Consider the following 22,376-nt stretch of genomic DNA (forward strand, 5'->3'; position numbering starts at 1 on the left):
CGCCTCTGCAGCATTAAACTGATCCCAGTTCAGGAGTAGAATCGCCCTTCATTCATTAAATTTCCTTGTTGGTAATCAGCGTTAATTATCACTGACGTGAGGTCAGTGATGTATTATAGTAAAATCTGGATACAGCTGTGGGGGCGGGGCATAGTGACCTCACTCGCATGCGGCTGCGCCTTTACCGGCTAGTTTATCGCCTTAAAAACTAGCTAGCAGGCAAGCTAACCGAGTTTAAGTTTGGAAATTGAAATGTCAAAATGGACAGAAAATGTGCCGGGCATGTTGGATAACTTTTCCATCCACACCTTAGGAGGAACAGGTCAGAGAGGAGCCCGCTTCCTTTACCTGCCAGAGCCAGTGAGTTTAAATCTGTGTGTGTGTGTGTGTGTGTGTGTATAATTGCCCGCGGAATAGTGTGTCCGCGTCTAATGCGGTTGGTGCTGCGTGTGAAAAAGGAGTCAGTGCAATCATCCTAAAGTAGCTAATCATCTCAGTCCATGTATTATTTCTGGTTACTTTTCATGCATTCATATCGAAAATTAGAAATTGGTCTGAGCCCCACTAGTGTATGGATTAGCCCCACCTTTATATAGCCAAAACATGTCTGCCATGGCCACCAGTCAGACATGTCACTTTAGTCATTTTAATACTAATACTACACTTTATATGTAAAAAGCACCTTTCATAAGACAAATACAGCCCATCATGCTTTACAACAAAAACAAGTAAAAACATACACCGAGTGCTTCTCTTGAAAAGACTTAGAGGGCAAAAAGAAATAATAAAACCCACAAAATTACATTAGATAAGATAAAATAAGAATATAAAACACAGAATTCATCTTCACATGGATGAAACCTCTTGATAATACTAGTAAAAGTGAGATAAAAATAAGGATTTAAAGTGGAATACACAGCTTGCATAACTTAAGCTGGAAAATAAAACCCATTGAGATAATACCAATAAAAGGTAAAGCTAAAATTGTGTAGCAATGCGGGAAATTAAGGAAAAAGGGAAAATGTAACATTTTAAAGAGGTGCACAACTGCCTTAAGTGCGAAGCGAAATGCAAAGCAGTTAAGTCAGAGCTAGTTAAAGGCTGAAGAGAAGAGATAAGTTTTTAGTTTCCTTGTAGGAAATATTTAGCGAGGTGGCGTCTCTGATATTTATAGGCAGTGTGTCCCGGAGCTTTGGGACTTTAAACTAAAGCAGACTTTGACCGTGTAATTTCGCTACAAGGTATCAGAAACGTTTAAACCTTTAAAACAAGCTTTGTCAGGCTGCACTCACAGCATAGCACGTGTTTGTTGGATTTAGCCTCATAATGCCATTTTGTGTTTGTTTACAATTCAAAGAATAATACAACAAACTTTGGCCACAGAGATCCCAATTTGGAAAGCGGTTGTATTAAACAACTATAAATAGGTGGTGTGTCTCCTTTGCTGTCGCTTACGGCCATACCACTCTGAACACGCCCGATCTCGTCCGATCTCGGAAGCTAAGCAGGGTCGGGCCGGGTCAGTACTTGGATGGGAGACCGCCTGGGAATACCCGGTGCTGTAAGCTTTTTACTTTTCACTTTTCACTTTTCACTTTTCACCAGCAGAGGGTGCTGCTGCTCATCTAACGGAGGCAGATGGAAAGATGGAAAATAAAACCCACTGAGATAATATTGATAAAAAGTAAAGCACAAAATTGTGTATAAATGCATGAAAAAAGGAAAATGTAACATTTTAAAGAGGTGCACAACTGCCTTAAGTGCGAAGCAAAATGCAAAGCAGTTAAGTCAGAGCTAGTTAAAGGCTGAAGAGAAGAGATAAGTTTTTAGTTTCCTTGTAGGAAATATTTAGCGAGGTGGCGTCTCTGATATTTATAGGCAGTGTGTCCCGGAGCTTTGGGACTTTAAACTAAAGCAGACTTTGACCGTGTAATTTCGCTACAAGGTATCAGAAACGTTTAAACCTTTAAAACAAGCTTTGTCAGGCTGCACTCACAGCATGACACGTGTTTGATGGATTTAGCCTCATAATGCCATTTTGTGTTTGTTTACAATTCAAAGAATATATAACAAACTTTGGCCACAGAGATCCCAATTTGGGAAGCGGTTGTATTAAGCAACTATAAATAGGCCGTGTGTCTCCTGTGCTGTCGCTTACGGCCATACCACTCTGAACACGCCCGATCTCGTCCGATCTCGGAAGCTAAGCAGGGTCGGGCCGGGTCAGTACTTGGATGGGAGACCGCCTGGGAATACCCGGTGCTGTAAGCTTTTTACTTTTCACTTTTCACTTTTCACTTTTCACCAGCAGAGGGTGCTGCTGCTCATCTAACGGAGACAGATGGAAAGATGGAAAATCAAACCCATTGAGATAATACTGATAAAAAGTAAAGCACAAAATTGTGTATAAATGCATGAAAAAAGGAAAATGTAACATTTTAAAGAGGTGCACAACTGCCTTAAGTGCAAAGCGAAATGCAAAGCAGTTAAGTCAGAGCTAGTTAAAGGCTGAAGAGAAGAGATAAGTTTTTAGTTTCCTTGTAGAAAATATTTAGCGAGGTGGCGTCTCTGATATTTATAGGCAGTGTGTCCCGGAGCTTTGGGACTTTAAACTAAAGCAGACTTTGACCGTGTAATTTCGCTACAAGGTATCAGAAACGTTTAAACCTTTAAAACAAGCTTTGTCAGGCTGCACTCACAGCATAGCACGTGTTTGTTGGATTTAGCCTCATAATGCCATTTTGTGTTTGTTTACAATTCAAAGAATATATAACAAACTTTGGCCACAGAGATCCCAATTTGGAAAGCGGTTGTATTAAACAACTATAAATAGGTGGTGTGTCTCCTTTGCTGTCGCTTACGGCCATACCACTCTGAACACGCCCGATCTCGTCCGATCTCGGAAGCTAAGCAGGGTCGGGCCGGGTCAGTACTTGGATGGGAGACCGCCTGGGAATACCCGGTGCTGTAAGCTTTTTACTTTTCACTTTTCACTTTTCACTTTTCACCAGCAGAGGGTGCTGCTGCTCATCTAACGGAGACAGATGGAAAGATGGAAAATCAAACCCATTGAGATAATACTGATAAAAAGTAAAGCACAAAATTGTGTATAAATGCATGAAAAAAGGAAAATGTAACTTTTTAAAGAGGTGCACAACTGCCTTAAGTGCGAAGCAAAATGCAAAACAGTTAAGTCAGAGCTAGTTAAAGGCTGAAGAGAAGAGATAAGTTTTTAGTTTCCTTGCAGGAAATATTTAGCGAGGTGGCGTCTCTGATATTTATAGGCAGTGTGTCCCGGAGCTTTGGGACTTTAAACTAAAGCAGACTTTGACCGTGTAATTTCGCTACAAGGTATGAGAAATGTTTAAACGTTTAAAACAAGCTTTGTCAGGCTGCACTCACAGCATAGCACGTGTTTGTTGGATTTAGCCTCATAATGCCATTTTGTGTTTGTTTACAATTCAAAGAATATATGACAAACTTTGGCCACAGAGATCACAATTTGGAAAGCGGTTGTATTAAACAACTATAAATAGGTGGTGTGTCTCCTTTGCTGTCGCTTACGGCCATACCACTCTGAACACGCCCGATCTCGTCCGATCTCGGAAGCTAAGCAGGGTCGGGCCGGGTCAGTACTTGGATGGGAGACCGCCTGGGAATACCCGGTGCTGTAAGCTTTTTACTTCTCACTTTTCACTTTTCACCTTTCACCAGCAGAGGGTGCTGCTGCTCATCTAACGGAGGCAGATGGAAAGATGGAAAATAAAACCCACTGAGATAATACTGATAAAAAGTAAAGCACAAAATTGTGTATAAATGCATGAAAAAAGGAAAATGTAACATTTTAAAGAGGTGCACAACTGCCTTAAGTGCAAAGCGAAATGCAAAGCAGTTAAGTCAGAGCTAGTTAAAGGCTGAAGAGAAGAGATAAGTTTTTAGTTTCCTTGTAGAAAATATTTAGCGAGGTGGCGTCTCTGATATTTATAGGCAGTGTGTCCCGGAGCTTTGGGACTTTAAACTAAAGCAGACTTTGACCGTGTAATTTCGCTACAAGGTATGAGAAACGTTTAAACGTTTAAAACAAGCTTTGTCAGGCTGCACTCACAGCATAGCACGTGTTTGTTGGATTTAGCCTCATAATGCCATTTTGTGTTTGTTTACAATTCAAAGAATATATAACAAACTTTGGCCACAGAGATCCCAATTTTGGAAGCGGTTGTATTAAGCAACTATAAATAGGCCGTGTGTCTCCTGTGCTGTCGCTTACGGCCATACCACTCTGAACACGCCCGATCTCGTCCGATCTCGGAAGCTAAGCAGGGTCGGGCCGGGTCAGTACTTGGATGGGAGACCGCCTGGGAATACCCGGTGCTGTAAGCTTTTTACTTTTCACTTTTCACTTTTCACCAGCAGAGGGTGCTGCTGCTCATCTAACGGAGACAGATGGAAAGATGGAAAATCAAACCCATTGAGATAATACTGATAAAAAGTAAAGCAAAAAATTGTGTATAAATGCATGAAAAAAGGAAAATGTAACATTTTAAAGAGGTGCACAACTGCCTTAAGTGCGAAGCAAAATGCAAAACAGTTAAGTCAGAGCTAGTTAAAGGCTGAAGAGAAGAGATAAGTTTTTAGTTTCCTTGTAGGAAATATTTAGCGAGGTGGCGTCTCTGATATTTATAGGCAGTGTGTCCCAGAGCTTTGGGACTTTAAACTAAAGCAGACTTTGACCGTGTAATTTCGCTACAAGGTATGAGAAACGTTTAAACCTTTAAAACAAGCTTTGTCAGGCTGCACTCACAGCATAGCACGTGTTTGTTGGATTTAGCCTCATAATGCCATTTTGTGTTTGTTTACAATTCAAAGAATATATGACAAACTTTGGCCACAGAGATCACAATTTGGAAAGCGGTTGTATTAAACAACTATAAATAGGTGGTGTGTCTCCTGTGCTGTCGCTTACGGCCATACCACTCTGAACACGCCCGATCTCGTCCGATCTCGGAAGCTAAGCAGGGTCGGGCCGGGTCAGTACTTGGATGGGAGACCGCCTGGGAATACCCGGTGCTGTAAGCTTTTTACTTTTCACTTTTCACTTTTCACCAGCAGAGGGTGCTGCTGCTCATCTAACGGAGACAGATGGAAAGATGGAAAATCAAACCCATTGAGATAATACTGATAAAAAGTAAAGCAAAAAATTGTGTATAAATGCATGAAAAAAGGAAAATGTAACATTTTAAAGAGGTGCACAACTGCCTTAAGTGCGAAGCAAAATGCAAAACAGTTAAGTCAGAGCTAGTTAAAGGCTGAAGAGAAGAGATAAGTTTTTAGTTTCCTTGTAGAAAATATTTAGCGAGGTGGCGTCTCTGATATTCATAGGCAGTGTGTCCCGGAGCTTTGGGACTTTAAACTAAAGCAGACTTTGACCGTGTAATTTCGCTACAAGGTATCAGAAACGTTTAAACGTTTAAAACAAGCTTTGTCAGGCTGCACTCACAGCATGACACGTGTTTGATGGATTTAGCCTCATAATGCCATTTTGTGTTTGTTTACAATTCAAAGAATATATAACAAACTTTGGCCACAGAGATCCCAATTTGGGAAGCGGTTGTATTAAGCAACTATAAATAGGCCGTGTGTCTCCTGTGCTGTCACTTACGGCCATACCACTCTGAACACGCCCGATCTCGTCCGATCTCGGAAGCTAAGCAGGGTCGGGCCGGGTCAGTACTTGGATGGGAGACCGCCTGGGAATACCCGGTGCTGTAAGCTTTTTACTTTTCACTTTTCACTTTTCACTTTTCACCAGCAGAGGGTGCTGCTGCTCATCTAACGGAGACAGATGGAAAGATGGAAAATCAAACCCATTGAGATAATACTGATAAAAAGTAAAGCAAAAATTGTGTATAGATGCATGAAAAAAGAATAATGTTACATTTTAAAGAGGTGCACAACTGCCTTAAGTGCGAAGCAAAATGCAAAACAGTTAAGTCAGAGCTAGTTAAAGGCTGAAGAGAAGAGATAAGTTTTTAGTTTCCTTGTAGAAAATATTTAGCGAGGTGGCGTCTCTGATATTCATAGGCAGCGTGTCCCGGAGCTTTGGGACTTTAAACTAAAGCAGACTTTGACCGTGTAATTTCGCTACAAGGTATCAGAAACGTTTAAACCTTTAAAACAAGCTTTGTCAGGCTGCACTCACAGCATGACACGTGTTTGATGGATTCAGATCACAATTTGGAAACTGGTTGTATTAAACAACTATAAATAGGTGGTGTGTCTCCTGTGCTGTCGCTTACGGCCATACCACTCTGAACACGCCCGATCTCGTCCGATCTCGGAAGCTAAGCAGGGTCGGGCCGGGTCAGTACTTGGATGGGAGACTGTCTGGAAATACCTGGTGCAATAAGCTTTTACTTTTCACTTTTCACTTTTCACCAGCAGAGGGTGCTGCTGCTCATCTAACGGAGACAGAGCACACAACAAGCAATATGGTGAGGAGGCTACAAAATTACCACTGAAAAAATCAATCAATCAATAAATGCTGATATACAGTAGTAAATGAAAAGCACCTTAAATTATTTAGCACAGCAAAATCATTTAAGATGGAAAATCAAACCCATTGAGATAATACTGATAAAAAGTAAAGCAAAAAATTGTGTATAAATGCATGAAAAAAGGAAAATGTAACATTTTAAAGAGGTGCACAACTGCCTTAAGTGCGAAGCGAAATGCAAAGCAGTTAAGTCAGAGCTAGTTAAAGGCTGAAGAGAAGAGATAAGTTTTTAGTTTCCTTGTAGGAAATATTTAGCGAGGTGGCGTCTCTGATATTTATAGGCAGTGTGTCCCGGAGCTTTGGGACTTTAAACTAAAGCAGACTTTGACCGTGTAATTTCGCTACAAGGTATCAGAAACGTTTAAACGTTTAAAACAAGCTTTGTCAGGCTGCACTCACAGCATAGCACGTGTTTGTTGGATTTAGCCTCATAATGCCATTTTGTGTTTGTTTACAATTCAAAGAATATATAACAAACTTTGGCCACAGAGATCCCAATTTGGAAAGCGGTTGTATTAAACAACTATAAATAGGTGGTGTGTCTCCTTTGCTGTCGCTTACGGCCATACCACTCTGAACACGCCCGATCTCGTCCGATCTCGGAAGCTAAGCAGGGTCGGGCCGGGTCAGTACTTGGATGGGAGACCGCCTGGGAATACCCGGTGCTGTAAGCTTTTTACTTTTCACTTTTCACTTTTCACTTTTCACCAGCAGAGGGTGCTGCTGCTCATCTAACGGAGACAGATGGAAAGATGGAAAATCAAACCCATTGAGATAATACTGATAAAAAGTAAAGCAAAAAATTGTGTATAAATGCATGAAAAAAGGAAAATGTAACTTTTTAAAGAGGTGCACAACTGCCTTAAGTGCGAAGCAAAATGCAAAACAGTTAAGTCAGAGCTAGTTAAAGGCTGAAGAGAAGAGATAAGTTTTTAGTTTCCTTGTAGGAAATATTTAGCGAGGTGGCGTCTCTGATATTTATAGGCAGTGTGTCCCGGAGCTTTGGGACTTTAAACTAAAGCAGACTTTGACCGTGTAATTTCGCTACAAGGTATCAGAAACGTTTAAACCTTTAAAACAAGCTTTGTCAGGCTGCACTCACAGCATGACACGTGTTTGATGGATTCAGATCACAATTTGGAAACTGGTTGTATTAAACAACTATAAATAGGTGGTGTGTCTCCTGTGCTGTCGCTTACGGCCATACCACTCTGAACACGCCCGATCTCGTCCGATCTCGGAAGCTAAGCAGGGTCGGGCCGGGTCAGTACTTGGATGGGAGACCGCCTGGGAATACCCGGTGCTGTAAGCTTTTTACTTTTCACTTTTCACTTTTCACCAGCAGAGGGTGCTGCTGCTCATCTAACGGAGACAGAGCACACAACAAGCAATATGGTGAGGAGGCTACAAAATTACCACTGAAAAAATCAATCAATCAATAAATGCTGATATACAGTAGTAAATGAAAAGCACCTTAAATTATTTAGCACAGCAAAATCATTTAAGATGGAAAATTAAACCCACTGAGATAATACTCATAAAAAGTAAAGCACAAAATTGTGTATAAATGCATGAAAAAAGGAAAATGTAACATTTTAAAGAGGTGCACAACTGCCTTAAGTGCGAAGCAAAATGCAAAACAGTTAAGTCAGAGCTAGTTAAAGGCTGAAGAGAAGAGATAAGTTTTTAGTTTCCTTGCAGGAAATATTTAGCGAGGTGGCGTCTCTGATATTTATAGGCAGTGTGTCCCGGAGCTTTGGGACTTTAAACTAAAGCAGACTTTGACCATGTAATTTCGCTACAAGGTATGAGAAACGTTTAAACGTTTAAAACAAGCTTTGTCAGGCTGCACTCACAGCATAGCACGTGTTTGTTGGATTTAGCCTCATAATGCCATTTTGTGTTTGTTTACAATTCAAAGAATATATGACAAACTTTGGCCACAGAGATCACAATTTGGAAAGCGGTTGTATTAAACAACTATAAATAGGTGGTGTGTCTCCTTTGCTGTCGCTTACGGCCATACCACTCTGAACACGCCCGATCTCGTCCGATCTCGGAAGCTAAGCAGGGTCGGGCCGGGTCAGTACTTGGATGGGAGACCGCCTGGGAATACCCGGTGCTGTAAGCTTTTTACTTCTCACTTTTCACTTTTCACCTTTCACCAGCAGAGGGTGCTGCTGCTCATCTAACGGAGACAGATGGAAAGATGGAAAATCAAACCCATTGAGATAATACTGATAAAAAGTAAAGCAAAAAATTGTGTATAAATGCATGAAAAAAGGAAAATGTAACATTTTAAAGAGGTGCACAACTGCCTTAAGTGCGAAGCGAAATGCAAAACAGTTAAGTCAGAGCTAGTTAAAGGCTGAAGAGAAGAGATAAGTTTTTAGTTTCCTTGTAGAAAATATTTAGCGAGGTGGCGTCTCTGATATTTATAGGCAGTGTGTCCCGGAGCTTTGGGACTTTAAACTAAAGCAGACTTTGACCGTGTAATTTCGCTACAAGGTATCAGAAACGTTTAAACCTTTAAAACAAGCTTTGTCAGGCTGCACTCACAGCATAGCACGTGTTTGTTGGATTTAGCCTCATAATGCCATTTTGTGTTTGTTTACAATTCAAAGAATATATAACAAACTTTGGCCACAGAGATCCCAATTTTGGAAGCGGTTGTATTAAGCAACTATAAATAGGCCGTGTGTCTCCTGTGCTGTCGCTTACGGCCATACCACTCTGAACACGCCCGATCTCGTCCGATCTCGGAAGCTAAGCAGGGTCGGGCCGGGTCAGTACTTGGATGGGAGACCGCCTGGGAATACCCGGTGCTGTAAGCTTTTTACTTTTCACTTTTCACTTTTCACCAGCAGAGGGTGCTGCTGCTCATCTAACGGAGACAGATGGAAAGATGGAAAATCAAACCCATTGAGATAATACTGATAAAAAGTAAAGCAAAAAATTGTGTATAAATGCATGAAAAAAGGAAAATGTAACTTTTTAAAGAGGTGCACAACTGCCTTAAGTGCGAAGCAAAATGCAAAACAGTTAAGTCAGAGCTAGTTAAAGGCTGAAGAGAAGAGATAAGTTTTTAGTTTCCTTGTAGGAAATATTTAGCGAGGTGGCGTCTCTGATATTTATAGGCAGTGTGTCCCGGAGCTTTGGGACTTTAAACTAAAGCAGACTTTGACCGTGTAATTTCGCTACAAGGTATGAGAAACGTTTAAACCTTTAAAACAAGCTTTGTCAGGCTGCACTCACAGCATGACACGTGTTTGATGGATTCAGATCACAATTTGGAAACTGGTTGTATTAAACAACTATAAATAGGTGGTGTGTCTCCTGTGCTGTCGCTTACGGCCATACCACTCTGAACACGCCCGATCTCGTCCGATCTCGGAAGCTAAGCAGGGTCGGGCCGGGTCAGTACTTGGATGGGAGACCGCCTGGGAATACCCGGTGCTGTAAGCTTTTTACTTTTCACTTTTCACCAGCAGAGGGTGCTGCTGCTCATCTAACGGAGACAGAGCACACAACAAGCAATATGGTGAGGAGGCTACAAAATTACCACTGAAAAAATCAATCAATCAATAAATGCTGATATACAGTAGTAAATGAAAAGCACCTTAAATTATTTAGCACAGCAAAATCATTTAAGATGGAAAATTAAACCCACTGAGATAATACTCATAAAAAGTAAAGCACAAAATTGTGTATAAATGCATGAAAAAAGGAAAATGTAACATTTTAAAGAGGTGCACAACTGCCTTAAGTGCGAAGCAAAATGCAAAACAGTTAAGTCAGAGCTAGTTAAAGGCTGAAGAGAAGAGATAAGTTTTTAGTTTCCTTGCAGGAAATATTTAGCGAGGTGGCGTCTCTGATATTTATAGGCAGTGTGTCCCGGAGCTTTGGGACTTTAAACTAAAGCAGACTTTGACCGTGTAATTTCGCTACAAGGTATGAGAAACGTTTAAACGTTTAAAACAAGCTTTGTCAGGCTGCACTCACAGCATAGCACGTGTTTGTTGGATTTAGCCTCATAATGCCATTTTGTGTTTGTTTACAATTCAAAGAATATATAACAAACTTTGGCCACAGAGATCCCAATTTGGAAAGCGGTTGTATTAAACAACTATAAATAGGTGGTGTGTCTCCTTTGCTGTCGCTTACGGCCATACCACTCTGAACATGCCCGATCTCGTCCGATCTCGGAAGCTAAGCAGGGTCGGGCCGGGTCAGTACTTGGATGGGAGACCGCCTGGGAATACCCGGTGCTGTAAGCTTTTTACTTTTCACTTTTCACTTTTCACTTTTCACCAGCAGAGGGTGCTGCTGCTCATCTAACAGAGACAGAGCACACAACCGACAACATGGGAAAATATATCAATCAAATAAAAATGGACGTCGTGCATTCAGAGATGAACGAATGAATAAATGTTAGTAATATGTTAACTTACTAACATTTATTCATTCATTCATTAACACATAACTAACACATCTAACTTTGCTGTTAAACAGGTTTTTAAGGTTTAAATATTAAAATGAATGTACAAATAACAGTATCATTTGACCCTTCAAAACCTGGAAAAATGGCTTGATTTCTTTCAAAAACATCGGGAAAACAGTTTTTAAAAAAAATTTAAAACTGTAACACAAATATACATCAGAGAGAGAGAAATAATTTTAAAATTACATGCTTTAACTTTCTTTTTTTCTTACTTAATCCCATGTCAGGTAATCCCATGTTTTTAAATAGACATTTAAAGTATAAACTGTTATTCGTATTTTCACCAGTTACTATGGATTCAGGATTTGTCAGATCTGTGCAGTTTGGTGAAATGATGATGATGATATCACACAGGAATCTTTAACGATATTATCAAAAGGTATTGTCAGAAGTGGGATTCGAACCCACGCCTCCATTCGGAGACCAGAAGTCCCGTTTCTCAGGAAGGATTCACCTTGAGTCTGGCGCCTTAGACCACTCGGCCATCCTGACAACTGCGTTACAAGCGGACGGAACAAACATATAAATATTTACAAACTGACGAGTCCGGTTCTGTTTTTGATATATTATCATTAAATGTATATGTGGTATTATATGTAGTTAACCTCTGTGGCCCCCGCATTGCTATTTCTTTTCTGTTGACGCCGTAAATATCCAGCAGGGGCGCCAGAAAGTCATTTAAAATGCACTTCCGGTGGTCAAACACGTGACTCCCGCGCCCATCCTACTACATAACCACCCGCCTGTCATCCTTATGAAACGAAGACCTTAAACCGTGTTTTCTTCTCCACATTTAACTCAACAGCCTGCAGACACGTTTGTGTTTATGAGAAATATGTCGATTTACCGGAACGCCGTTTGGTTTGTGAAAGGACTGCAGGAGTACACAAAGTAAGTGTATTTTCTACTGAGACTTTACTCAACGTTAAGTAACCTTACTCCAATCTTTTGCAGCTTTCGTGGTTTGCGCAACAATGTAGTATTCACCTGGAGAGGTGTCTTTAAGTCAGCACCTTCAAGTCTTAACCACATGTTGCTGTTTGTAATAATATCAGGATAATATTCAGGTAGTATATGGTTTTATAGTGTGTAGAATAATACTGTGAAACCTGCAGCAGTATCGCCTTTCTTGTGCTGCTTTCAGACGCCTTTTTAAAGTATTTAAACCTTTGAACTCTGAGAAAAGTGCTGCAGTTTCCGTTAAAACATTGAAAAAAAGGCAACGTGTTGCAAATTGCAAGCAAGTAGATTTAGATTTTTTTAACAGCTAGAGAAAATGTCTAGATTGAAAGAAAATAAGCTGGAAGAAAACGACATTTCTTCTTGTTATAAATATATTTAAAGTTATTTTACAAAATTCTTATATGCCTATTTTTAAACGCTTTCTATGGCTTATTTACTTTTCATTTCACTTTCTTTGTGGTTGTGTTTATATTTTATTTATTTAACTGCTCAGGTTTCAACGAGTTAACTAGCAATGGTTGCACAGTGCTGCACTGTATGTTTCAGGGACTGTTCTTTATTTATCAGAGGAGAAAGGTGCATGGGGTGTGACTTCACATTGGAGGATATATTTTATCTTGTTTTTCACATTCTTTGAATTTTTGTTTCTTGAGCCTCCCTGAGTGACTTGGGGGAAAATGCATGACCCTCTCTCCACCAAAAATTAGTCGTTTGCTTTTAAAATGTTTTATTTTTTTGTATTAAATTGAAGTTGAAATCCTGGAGTTGAGAAAAAAAACCCTTGGTTTTACACTCTTGCCGTGCTTGCTAGTTAGTTCGTGCAAACAGTTTAATTTTGGCAAAAACTTAAATTCGACATAACATGTGATTCTTAAATTTGGACACATTTTGGACATATTTTGTGTCCAAGAACCATCAGAAATGTAAAAATTCAACACAAGTTTCTGGAAAGGCATGTTTTACTGAAACATTAGCTGTAAAATAAAGTTGTAGGCATTTTTTCAGAACTTCATACCTTCCTGAGATTTGACCGGGGTGAACGGTCAAACAACGGTCGATCATTTTAGATAACTGCTCCATCAGAAAATGTCCATTTTGCTTTTTGTCTATGAATGATTGATTAATTGACTCATTGCTCCAGCACCATTCATATGTCCTTTCTGTCAGTGTCACAGCCTTCAGGAGGAAACAGCAGACCAGAATGTCTCAGTATTTCACCAGATGTGTGTGTGGTAATATGGTGCCGGTGTGTGTTGTGTGTAACTGAACTCCTCTTTTAACAGGAGCGGCTATGAAGCTGCAGCGAAGCATTTTGTTCCAGCAGACCTGGATGTGAACCTGAGCGGCAGGTCCTTCATGATCACAGGAGCCAACAGTGGGATAGGGAAAGCCACCGCGCAGGAAATAGCCAACCGAGGTGAGTGTTTACCGACGTAACGTCAGACACGTCTGTAGTGAGGCAGGAAGCCGCGCCTCTCTCTCACAACCTCTTTAAGATACTTTTTGCGGCAACTTTTAAGCTTTTCATTCTTTCTGCTGTTTGAAAATTTGCTGCAGATCTGAGAGCGGCTGTAATTTGTCGATATCTTTAACCTTACCTTTCTAGCCTGGCTTTTAACCCTTTTAACCCTTTGAATAGAAATGGTCCGCCAGTGCCTATGTTACAGGCCTCACGCCTTCTGCTTCCTGTAACAGGTGGCGTCCTGTTTTACACAGGAGAAGTAGAGACAGGACACGTTAGTTGTGTCTTCACAGCAGGCAGTTTTCTGTCGTTATTCACAGAATTCATGTCTTTGATTTTTCTCTCTCTTTTTCTTATAATAAACCTTAACAAATATCTGTTTCAATTCACAATTATTCTCCATTTTCACAGTTTATACTAATGCATTTACACTTTTCCACAGGTTCATAACATGAACTCTGGAATAACATAACTGCCGATAGACTGCTGATGAATACTAATCTGCTTTTAAACAGGAATATCTCAGTTACCAAACACTGTTTTAAGGTTTTAGATGTCTCACAATTAGTAACTGCTTATTAGCAGCTTCAAAATGCACCTAAATGTTGTAATTCAGCCTCCTATATGGTTTACTGCACATTAGAAAACATAAACAACACAATATTTACGTTAATACACACTTGACCACTCTAACTGTCCACTTTGCGCTAATTTAACTCGCTTTCATGTTATCTAACTTACACAACTGTGAAAAAAAGTGCACGTCAAGGAGTTTTGATGAAAATAAAGATAATAACGAAAATAAGGCCGCAATTTGTGTTTCACTGCTTATATGGAAACTAGCCAAACTGCCGTTAGGACGCGTTTTACACGACCAAAACATCAATTTTACACATTCAGTTTTATCAAATCAAAACAAAGACGGTGTTAACAGCCTTTAGCATGTTTTGGTAATAAAGTATCCCAAATTACTAACCTGTTTTTTAAAGAAAGTAGAGACAGGAGACGTTAGCTGTGTCTTTCAGCAGGCCGTTTTCTGCCTGAGCAACGAAATCTCTGGAATCCTGACCACAACAAATGGTTGCTATGGTTACTGAGCACCCTTTGTGGTGGCATTAGTAACTGCACCTTCAAAAATATTACAAACATAAATACATATAATGTGGCTTTTTTTTTTTTTTTTTTTTAAAAAAAAAAATATTAAACACACAAACCAAATTGACAATTGTGAGCATACATTTGTAGGTGTCACACCTGCACTGTTTTTTTGCTCATTATGGTGTCTTTTTTTTTTTTGTATTATCATCAGTTGCTTCATATCTCTAAAATCTGTGCAACCTATGATAAATGGTTATTTTAGTAAATAGGCTGTAATAATTGATACAAGTATTGAAATAATGAAAATAAAAAATACAAAAATCTGATGTTTTTAATCAGATTTTACAAAATAAAAACACAAAACTTATCGATGCAAAATATTTTTATATGCAGAAACATAAACAAACTATTTCTCAATATTCCGTAGGTCACATGAACTATGTACACTATTTAGTTTTTGAGTTCTGCTCATTTTTTATAAGCCGAGTGCAAAGATTCATCATTCATTTCTCTGACGCCGCTGCATGGTTTTGCTCCATACGTAATGATGGCAGAAGCTTAAACTCTGCTGCAAAAAGAATAAAACTCCAGCTATTATGCTTTTTCGTTTAAATTATTTTAGACTTATTTAAACAGGATAATGCAAACAACAATATCCCGCTGCTGTCTGCAGGATGTCCATTTTTAAAGGCCAAATCAGAGCATTTTGTAGCAGTTATGTGAATTTGGATTTTGGTATTTTTACATTTAAGTCGTACTTTTTGTGCACTGTAGTCTGCACTGTCTTACTCCTCATATTTCTCTTACCATAAAACACTAACTGCAGCAGAAGCAAGTGTGCATCTCGTCATGGACGAGAGGCTGGTGCTCATGACAGCTCGAGACATAAACATTAATGGCGTCCAGCTCCACTGAGCCGTGATCTAAGCGCGCTCAGTGGAGCGACGTGAGCCAGCAGTAGATGCACGCTTCCTTCTGCGCTGTGATTCGGTTACCGATTGCGTTATCTTGGGTAAAATATACTTTTTTCAAATTTTGGGGTGAACTGTCCCTTTAATTATAATGTAAGTCCCTGCTGGCTTGTCTACTGATGTGTTTTTGTTTTGAGTCTGCAGGGGGAACCATTCACATGGTGTGTCGAAACAAGGGGCGAGCAGAAGCAGCCAAAGAAGAAATTGTGGAAAAAAGTAAAAATCAGGTGAGAAAGAGGAGAAAAGAAGGATAATTTTCATTATTTAAATCAAGATTCAAAGATAGAGGGTGCCATATCTTTGCGAATTTGTGATTTGGGGTTAAATTGACTGAACTTGAATGACGCTGATGTTGGTTTTTCAGGGTTGATACCGTTAGCTATTATTAGTAGTTAATGAGACAGATAACCGATATTGGGAACACATATACATTTCCAATAAAAATGAAAATCTTTCTATCAATAATTAGTATTTGGAATATAACAAACTCCTACACAAAACGTGTTTAAATGCCTTTAGTAAATTTTTAATCAAAACTTAAACGTTTAACATCATATACAGCAAGTTCCCAGCAATTGAATGAAAATTGAAATAAAAAAATTAATTAATAAAAATAACTCCCTGAGGTTTTATAAAGTGAAAATTCCTCCCATGCTGACACTTTATTTTCACTTTTTAATGAATTAATTTCATCGGCGATCATTCGCATAAAATGCCGATACAGATAATTGGGGAAACACCAAATATCGGCCCCAATAATCATGCAGGTCGATAATCTGTCGGTCAGCCTCTCTGCTGGATCTACAGAGGAGCGCCAGCCAGCTCCTGAACCTTTTGTAGAGGAGTCATTTGAGCCTAAACCAGAACCAGAAATTGTCCTGAGCAATGAGGAGTTCACTCCCGGAAAGAGTGTTACACTTTACATTTCATTAACTTTGACTCCTTTTATCCAAAGTAACTAATCGATCAGCTTTACACGCCACCAGCAGCAAAAGTCCTACAAACGTATATCTTACAAGGAAAAGTCGAATTATAAATTCTTCTTATTTCAACAGAAAGTTAAATTATTTCATGATTTATGTTTCCTGTTTATTCCCAGAACGTTCACGTCCATGTGGTTGACATGTCCAGCGCGAGACAAGTGTGGGAGTTCGCCCAAAACTTCTCACAGAGCAACACCCTTCATGTGCTGGTAGGTGTTACGTAGACGTGTTGTTCCTCCGTTATCTACACACACCGGTTTGTGTCATAATTCAACACTTGTTGTGTTCACCAGATTAACAACGCCGGCTGCATGGTGAACCAGAGAGAGCTGACCGAGGAGGGTGTGGAGAAAAACTTTGCCACAAATGCGCTCGGTAAGAAAAGTATTTTTAAATACTACACCTGAGTTTAGGTATACCAGAGCAATACTTTTTGAATACTTCCACCACTAAGGCTCCTCTTTATGCTGCCTTTTGCATTTTTACACAGAACCAAACAACTGGGCGTCTTGCAGCTCCAGTGTGTGATTTTAGATAGCATGTCGACACTGCAGAGCCAAAAGGGGCGTGACCGACGTTTAACACGACAGCGTCGGCCTCACACGTGACGAATAACATATCTTTGTTGTCAGTTGTCAGGTGTCACTTTTTTCAGTTTTTTTTCATAAATTAATTTTATTGGTCCCCCTCTACGTCTGTCAGTGAGTTTTACTATTTCTCAACGAATGAAAATCATTTCAAAAAGCTTGTGACTAAACGTGCTGTCTCCACCGGATCCTTTTAAAAACACTGCGTTTTTTCTGAAAAAGAGCAATTTTGGAGATAGTTGGTTTGCGTTCGACAGCTGTGTCAGCAGCCCTTAATAATAATGAGAAAAAGAAGAAATAACAATATTAATAAAAATACATTTTATTTGCAGAACACTTTTCAAGGTTCTTAAAGACACTTTACAAAAGTAAAAAAAAAGAATCATAAAATAAACTAAACTAAAATACATAATAAAATACACACAACATCAGAGTTCATATGACACTAATTGCACATTAAAAGCAGTTATATACAGTAAACAACAACAATAGCATAACATGGCAATAATATTTATTTACCCTCTCTGTTACGTGGGGGCTGATCTCGTTCCCTGCTCGGAGGAGCTCCCAAATCTCATTATTTTCCCAATTTGGGGACATTTTTGGCCACCGTTCTTCTTCTTTGAGTCAGTGAGTCGCTCTCATAACATATTGTCGAAATGTTACACCCGACCTGCCGTGGTCCCGTAATAAGTAAAATAAAAAAATAATGGACTAAGTGTTTAAAACAAAACAGTTTTGGTGGTTAAGTTTTGATTGTGCAGATAAAAGCTGCTGAACTTCCCTCCGTGCTTACCTTTATTTTCAGGTACGTACATCCTCACCTCGGCGTTGATACCCGCGCTGAAGACGGTTGAAGACCCGAGAGTGGTGGGTTGAATTTCAGTCGATGCGTCTGAATTCTGACACACGAACACATTTTAGAAACTTGCTTTAACAGTCAGACAGACCCTCTGTATGAAGACGCAGACTCACACTGTTTGTGTGATTCTGCTTCATTATAAGAAGAATTTCATATTTTCAGCTGTCTCGTTTTAGGTCACCGTGTCGTCAGGCGGCATGCTCACACAGAAGCTGAACGTGGACGACCTCCAGTTTGAGAAGGGGACGTTTGACGGCACCATGGCCTACGCTCAGAATAAAGTAAAGGATTTACAACAACACGGTGTGATTCTGGCATTTTGTGTCCGTGTTTGCTGAAATGTTTTTTGGGTTGTTTTTATTTGTGTCGTCACTTTGAACAGAGGCAGCAGGTGATTCTGACAGAGAGATGGGCGTCCCAGCACAAAGAGATCCACTTCTCCTCCATGCACCCTGGCTGGGCAGACACACCAGGTACACGAAATAAAGGATATTAACCCTTTGAAACCTGGATAGACATCAGTTTTCTTGCGATGCATTCAGATGCCTTTAACAAGCATTTAAAACTCTGAAACGGGAGCAGATTGTTCTGATTTCTTCAAAACATGGGGGAAAAGGCAATCAGCAGTTTGGCAAGAAATATGTCGCAAAATGAAAAAAAATTGTAAAAGGTAGAAAAAAAAGAGAGAGTGAGAGAATTATAAGAAAATTATTTTAAAAAAAAAATAAAATAAAAAAGCTAGGGGAAAATATCCAGAAAACTAACCAGTACAGTGAGAATATACTTTATATTTGATTTTATCATGATTATTTTATTTATTTATATTTGCACTTTTTACAGGTCATTTCATTGTTTTTTCCTCCCTATTTTTGCAGTTTTTCAGGGTTTTTTGGGGGGTCTTTTTGCCAACTTCTTGCTAATTTTTGGGTCATATTTTTCCTAAGTTGCGCATTGCCTTTATGCATGTTTTTGAATGAAATCAAGCTAATTTATTCAGGTTTTAAAGGGTTGATAATAACAATAAAAAGCTGTGAGACCAAGCAGCATCTGCTTTCATTTATTTGACATTAAATAATGTGAAAAGCACCCACATGTGACAGAAAACGTTTCCTCTGTGATTCACAGTTCTGTTTTTCCCTCTGCAGCCGTCCAGACGTCCATGCCTTCATTTCACGCCAGAATGCAGTCCAAACTGAGGACGGAGGCCATGGGGGCCGACACCACCGTGTGGCTCGCTGCATCTGCGGCCGCCAGAAAGCAGCCGAGCGGACTCTTCTTCCAGGGTCAGAAACAAATCACATTCAGTCTTTGAAAACTCTGTGAAAAGCTCCTGTAACCAACTTTACACCACCTGCCTCGACCGACCAGTGACCAGCTGTTGAGCATTTAGCAGCTAAAAGAACGATTTTTTTTCTCAGTAGTGAATGAAGCAGCACTTAAAGGAGAGTTTAAAAGGATAGTTAGGATTCTTCGAAGTGGGGTTGTATGAGGCATTTATCCATAATCAGAATATATTACGTACAGTTAAGTTTGACTTTTTTTTAAACCATGGGGAAAAGTCTATTAGCAATGAAAGAAGAAATAGTCCCAAAATAAAAAAAAAAGAAAATTACCTGAAAATTAGCAAACAAAAAAAAGTTAAAAAAAAAAAAAAAAATGTAAAGAAAAAAAACATGAAAATGAATTATGGAAATTATCAAAAAATTATGATAATTTTGTAGATAATTTTAAATATATAAGTATATTTATTATAAATGCATTTTTTCCCTATCTGTTTTATTTTTGCCTAAGTTTTTTAAAATAATTTCTTACAGTTTTTGAAACATCTGTCACCAAGTTGTTTATTGCCTTTTCCCTGTTTTTTTTTTAATTAATTGCTCAGGTTTTTACGGTTTAACTTCCTGTGAATGGCATCTTAAAACAGCACAAGAAAAATGATGTTGCTTCAGATTTAACATCATGCAAGAGCCGATATTAAAGCACTGAACCAAATAAAGGCTTCTTGTAAAGCAAAGACAACGACTGTGACATTTATAACGACGAGTAATTCAGTAATCGAGGTAGATGCCTCGTTAACGTTCGTGTTTTTATGACACTGCAACACTTTTAAATGCAAATGAATCCTGATTTCTGTATCAGCTCCCTGGTTATCAGCGTCATGTGTAACTCATTTTTATGGTTCAGCGTCTCTCCTGCTGACGTCTCACATATTTCCATAAAATTTCTTCCAGATCGTAAAGCGGTGGCGACACACCTGCCGCTGGCCTCGTCCAGATCCACAGCGCAGGAGGAGGAGAAGCTGCTGGCGGCGCTGGAGGAATTCGCCCTCAAGTTCAAACCTTAATACCCCCAAAATGCACTTAAAACCAAACACTCCTCAATACTTACTAATGTTTACACAATCATCAATCGAGTACCGGACGCGTTTTTACATTTTTGGTTGATACTGTAAAGAAAACTGTCAAAGTTTGTCTTTTGGAAGGAAGAATCTTGTTTGGTTGTTTCGGTTTTTTATCTGAACAAAACTAGGCTGAAGGAAAATCAAAATCCGCTTCTTTAAATACGCCAAATGTAAAATGTTGAGTGCTGAATTCGTTAAGCCTAATGTGAGAGATAGTAATGTTTAGTGCTTTAACCTTTTAAAACCTGGAAAAAATTGGCTTTGAAAAACAAGGCAACTTGAGAAAATTACCTGGAATTTAGCAAAGAAAAAAAAAAACAAAAAGTGGGAGAGTAAAAGAAAAAAAAAATAAACAAAGTGAAAACATGAATGAAATGACCTGGGGGAATAAAGAGCTTAAAAATTATAATAATTCTGTAAAATAATTAAATTTTTATATATGATTATGATCATTAGAAATGTATTCTTAAAAAATCTTCTAAAGTGACTGATATCTTGCAATTTGCAGAACATTTTTTGCAAAGTTTCTTATTGCCTTTTCAACCATGTTGTCGGGGGGGGGATCAAACTAATTAGCTCAATTAGTTCAAAGGTTAAAATAATTACGAAAGGCGTCCGAATGCAGCACAAGATCCAGGTTTCAAAAGGTTAATATAAATGTGACACAAAATGCAAATTTGTATATTAATTTCAGTAAAATACTTTCTTTAATTTCGGTGTCTGTTTGATAACACGTATGTGATTCATGTTTGTCATTATCTAATTAAATATATTTATACTTTTTATTCCCTTTCTTCTTGTTATTCCTCTTCAGAGTAGATACACAAAGCCCATATTAGACTCATCAAGACTGACTTTTATTCACCTAATGTGACACAGACTGAATCAAAAGATGCATTTTTATTTTATTTCTGCAGTTTTGGGACTGTTGGAGACTCTCATTCTTTGGTGTTTTTGTCATTTCACTTCTCTTGATTGTTTTTACGGTGAGTGTGACTTTTCTCTGGGGGTGACTGGAGGGTGATTGGGATCACCTGTCGTGCAGGTGAAGTTCTGACTCCTGAGTAAGAATCGTGAGCAGCTTGGTGCAGATTTCCCTCTGAGCCAATCAGGATGTGACGACGCCTTCTCTGAGAGCTTAAGAGAGGAGGAGAAACACACACTCAGGGCGCTCTGATCCTTTCAGCTCGTGCACACCACATCTGCACAAACACCGTCAGACAGAAGCTCTGGTCTTTTGTCCATTTTGAGACTTTGTTGCTGACTTTTTTTGTCCTGTTAGAGTTTTTTTTTCTGCGTTCTGAAATTAGGTGTAGGGAATATTAACCCCTAGAAACCATCAGTTTTCTTGTACTGTGATGAGATGCCTTACACAAGCTGTTTGACCCTGAAAACATGAGTAAATTTTTTTTCAGAGAAAAGGCAAAAAGCAACATGGCAAGAAATGTACTGCAAATTGCAAGAAATCAGTGAAAGGTTACAAGAAAATGAGTTTAATGAGTTTTTGCTTTTTATTTTTCTTACTTGTACTTTATTTTTCACTTATTTTCAAGTCTTATTAATTTTATTTTTTACTAATTTCCTTCAAATTTTTGGGCCATCTCTTTCAGTTGCTCATGTATTTGAAGAAGTCAAACCCATTTACTCAGGTTTTAAAGGGTTAAAGAACACATTTCCTTAAGGTCGCTTGCATCATGGCACTACTTTGTGCTTTTCATGCAAGAAATTTACACACCTAACAACCACCTCATAACCCGCAGGCTTTATTATCGTTTATTGGTTTATTTTTATTAAAACACAATATAATCCACAATCCCCATACATAAGCATATTTATCATCAAAGAAGCATTTGTTTATTACTGAAAACACACTTATTATCAAAGAGGCATTTCATTTGTGGAGGGAAATTTTATGAACAAGCCTTTTAATGATCCCCAAATAGCAATGTAGTGAAGTAACAAATCGTTTTTTTAATTTCTTCATTTCAATATAAT

At 38.9% G+C, this 22,376-nt stretch overlaps 1 protein-coding gene, 14 non-coding genes and 1 pseudogene across 15 annotated transcripts; 15 read left to right on the forward strand and 1 right to left on the reverse strand.

The window, feature by feature from the left end:
* The first annotated feature begins 1,449 nt into the window (after positions 1-1,449).
* Positions 1,450-1,568, forward strand: LOC148188552 (5S ribosomal RNA). Its single transcript, XR_015777809.1, has one exon. It is a non-coding gene; the product is annotated as a 5S ribosomal RNA (ribosomal RNA).
* A 584-nt stretch (positions 1,569-2,152) lies between these two features.
* On the forward strand, positions 2,153-2,271 carry LOC148188553 (5S ribosomal RNA). The gene has a single exon (XR_015777810.1). It is a non-coding gene; the product is annotated as a 5S ribosomal RNA (ribosomal RNA).
* Positions 2,272-2,855: 584 nt separating this feature from the next.
* On the forward strand, positions 2,856-2,974 carry LOC148188554 (5S ribosomal RNA). Its single transcript, XR_015777811.1, has one exon. It is a non-coding gene; the product is annotated as a 5S ribosomal RNA (ribosomal RNA).
* A 584-nt stretch (positions 2,975-3,558) lies between these two features.
* Positions 3,559-3,677, forward strand: LOC148188555 (5S ribosomal RNA). The gene has a single exon (XR_015777812.1). It is a non-coding gene; the product is annotated as a 5S ribosomal RNA (ribosomal RNA).
* Positions 3,678-4,261: 584 nt separating this feature from the next.
* Positions 4,262-4,380, forward strand: LOC148188556 (5S ribosomal RNA). Its single transcript, XR_015777813.1, has one exon. It is a non-coding gene; the product is annotated as a 5S ribosomal RNA (ribosomal RNA).
* Positions 4,381-4,957: 577 nt separating this feature from the next.
* Positions 4,958-5,076, forward strand: LOC121940733 (5S ribosomal RNA). The gene has a single exon (XR_006105680.1). It is a non-coding gene; the product is annotated as a 5S ribosomal RNA (ribosomal RNA).
* Positions 5,077-5,653: 577 nt separating this feature from the next.
* On the forward strand, positions 5,654-5,772 carry LOC148188557 (5S ribosomal RNA). Its single transcript, XR_015777821.1, has one exon. It is a non-coding gene; the product is annotated as a 5S ribosomal RNA (ribosomal RNA).
* Positions 5,773-6,290: 518 nt separating this feature from the next.
* Positions 6,291-6,409, forward strand: LOC148188558 (5S ribosomal RNA; annotated as a pseudogene).
* A 699-nt stretch (positions 6,410-7,108) lies between these two features.
* Positions 7,109-7,227, forward strand: LOC148188559 (5S ribosomal RNA). The gene has a single exon (XR_015777814.1). It is a non-coding gene; the product is annotated as a 5S ribosomal RNA (ribosomal RNA).
* A 519-nt stretch (positions 7,228-7,746) lies between these two features.
* On the forward strand, positions 7,747-7,865 carry LOC148188560 (5S ribosomal RNA). The gene has a single exon (XR_015777815.1). It is a non-coding gene; the product is annotated as a 5S ribosomal RNA (ribosomal RNA).
* Positions 7,866-8,565: 700 nt separating this feature from the next.
* On the forward strand, positions 8,566-8,684 carry LOC148188561 (5S ribosomal RNA). Its single transcript, XR_015777817.1, has one exon. It is a non-coding gene; the product is annotated as a 5S ribosomal RNA (ribosomal RNA).
* A 584-nt stretch (positions 8,685-9,268) lies between these two features.
* On the forward strand, positions 9,269-9,387 carry LOC148188562 (5S ribosomal RNA). The gene has a single exon (XR_015777818.1). It is a non-coding gene; the product is annotated as a 5S ribosomal RNA (ribosomal RNA).
* A 512-nt stretch (positions 9,388-9,899) lies between these two features.
* Positions 9,900-10,018, forward strand: LOC148188563 (5S ribosomal RNA). The gene has a single exon (XR_015777819.1). It is a non-coding gene; the product is annotated as a 5S ribosomal RNA (ribosomal RNA).
* A 693-nt stretch (positions 10,019-10,711) lies between these two features.
* On the forward strand, positions 10,712-10,830 carry LOC148188564 (5S ribosomal RNA). Its single transcript, XR_015777820.1, has one exon. It is a non-coding gene; the product is annotated as a 5S ribosomal RNA (ribosomal RNA).
* A 607-nt stretch (positions 10,831-11,437) lies between these two features.
* Positions 11,438-11,546, reverse strand: trnal-caa (transfer RNA leucine (anticodon CAA)). The gene is made up of 2 exons: positions 11,509-11,546; positions 11,438-11,483 (listed from the first exon to the last, which is right to left on the reverse strand). It is a non-coding gene; the product is annotated as a tRNA-Leu (tRNA).
* Positions 11,547-11,746: 200 nt separating this feature from the next.
* On the forward strand, positions 11,747-21,166 carry dhrs12 (dehydrogenase/reductase (SDR family) member 12). The gene is made up of 10 exons (XM_042494679.2): positions 11,747-11,945; positions 13,301-13,434; positions 15,693-15,775; positions 16,648-16,740; positions 16,825-16,906; positions 17,927-17,988; positions 18,157-18,261; positions 18,363-18,453; positions 19,126-19,263; positions 20,212-21,166. Exons 1-10 carry the CDS (start codon positions 11,881-11,883, stop codon positions 20,322-20,324), a joined length of 966 nt encoding a protein of 321 aa, XP_042350613.2. The 5' UTR covers positions 11,747-11,880; the 3' UTR covers positions 20,325-21,166.
* Positions 21,167-22,376: the final 1,210 nt, after the last annotated feature.

This window comes from Plectropomus leopardus, chromosome 10 (genome assembly GCF_026936395.1).
Source record: "Plectropomus leopardus strain MGB_pleo_1.0 chromosome 10, ASM2693639v1, whole genome shotgun sequence".
In the NCBI taxonomy this organism is placed as follows: Eukaryota; Metazoa; Chordata; class Actinopteri; order Perciformes; family Serranidae; genus Plectropomus; species Plectropomus leopardus.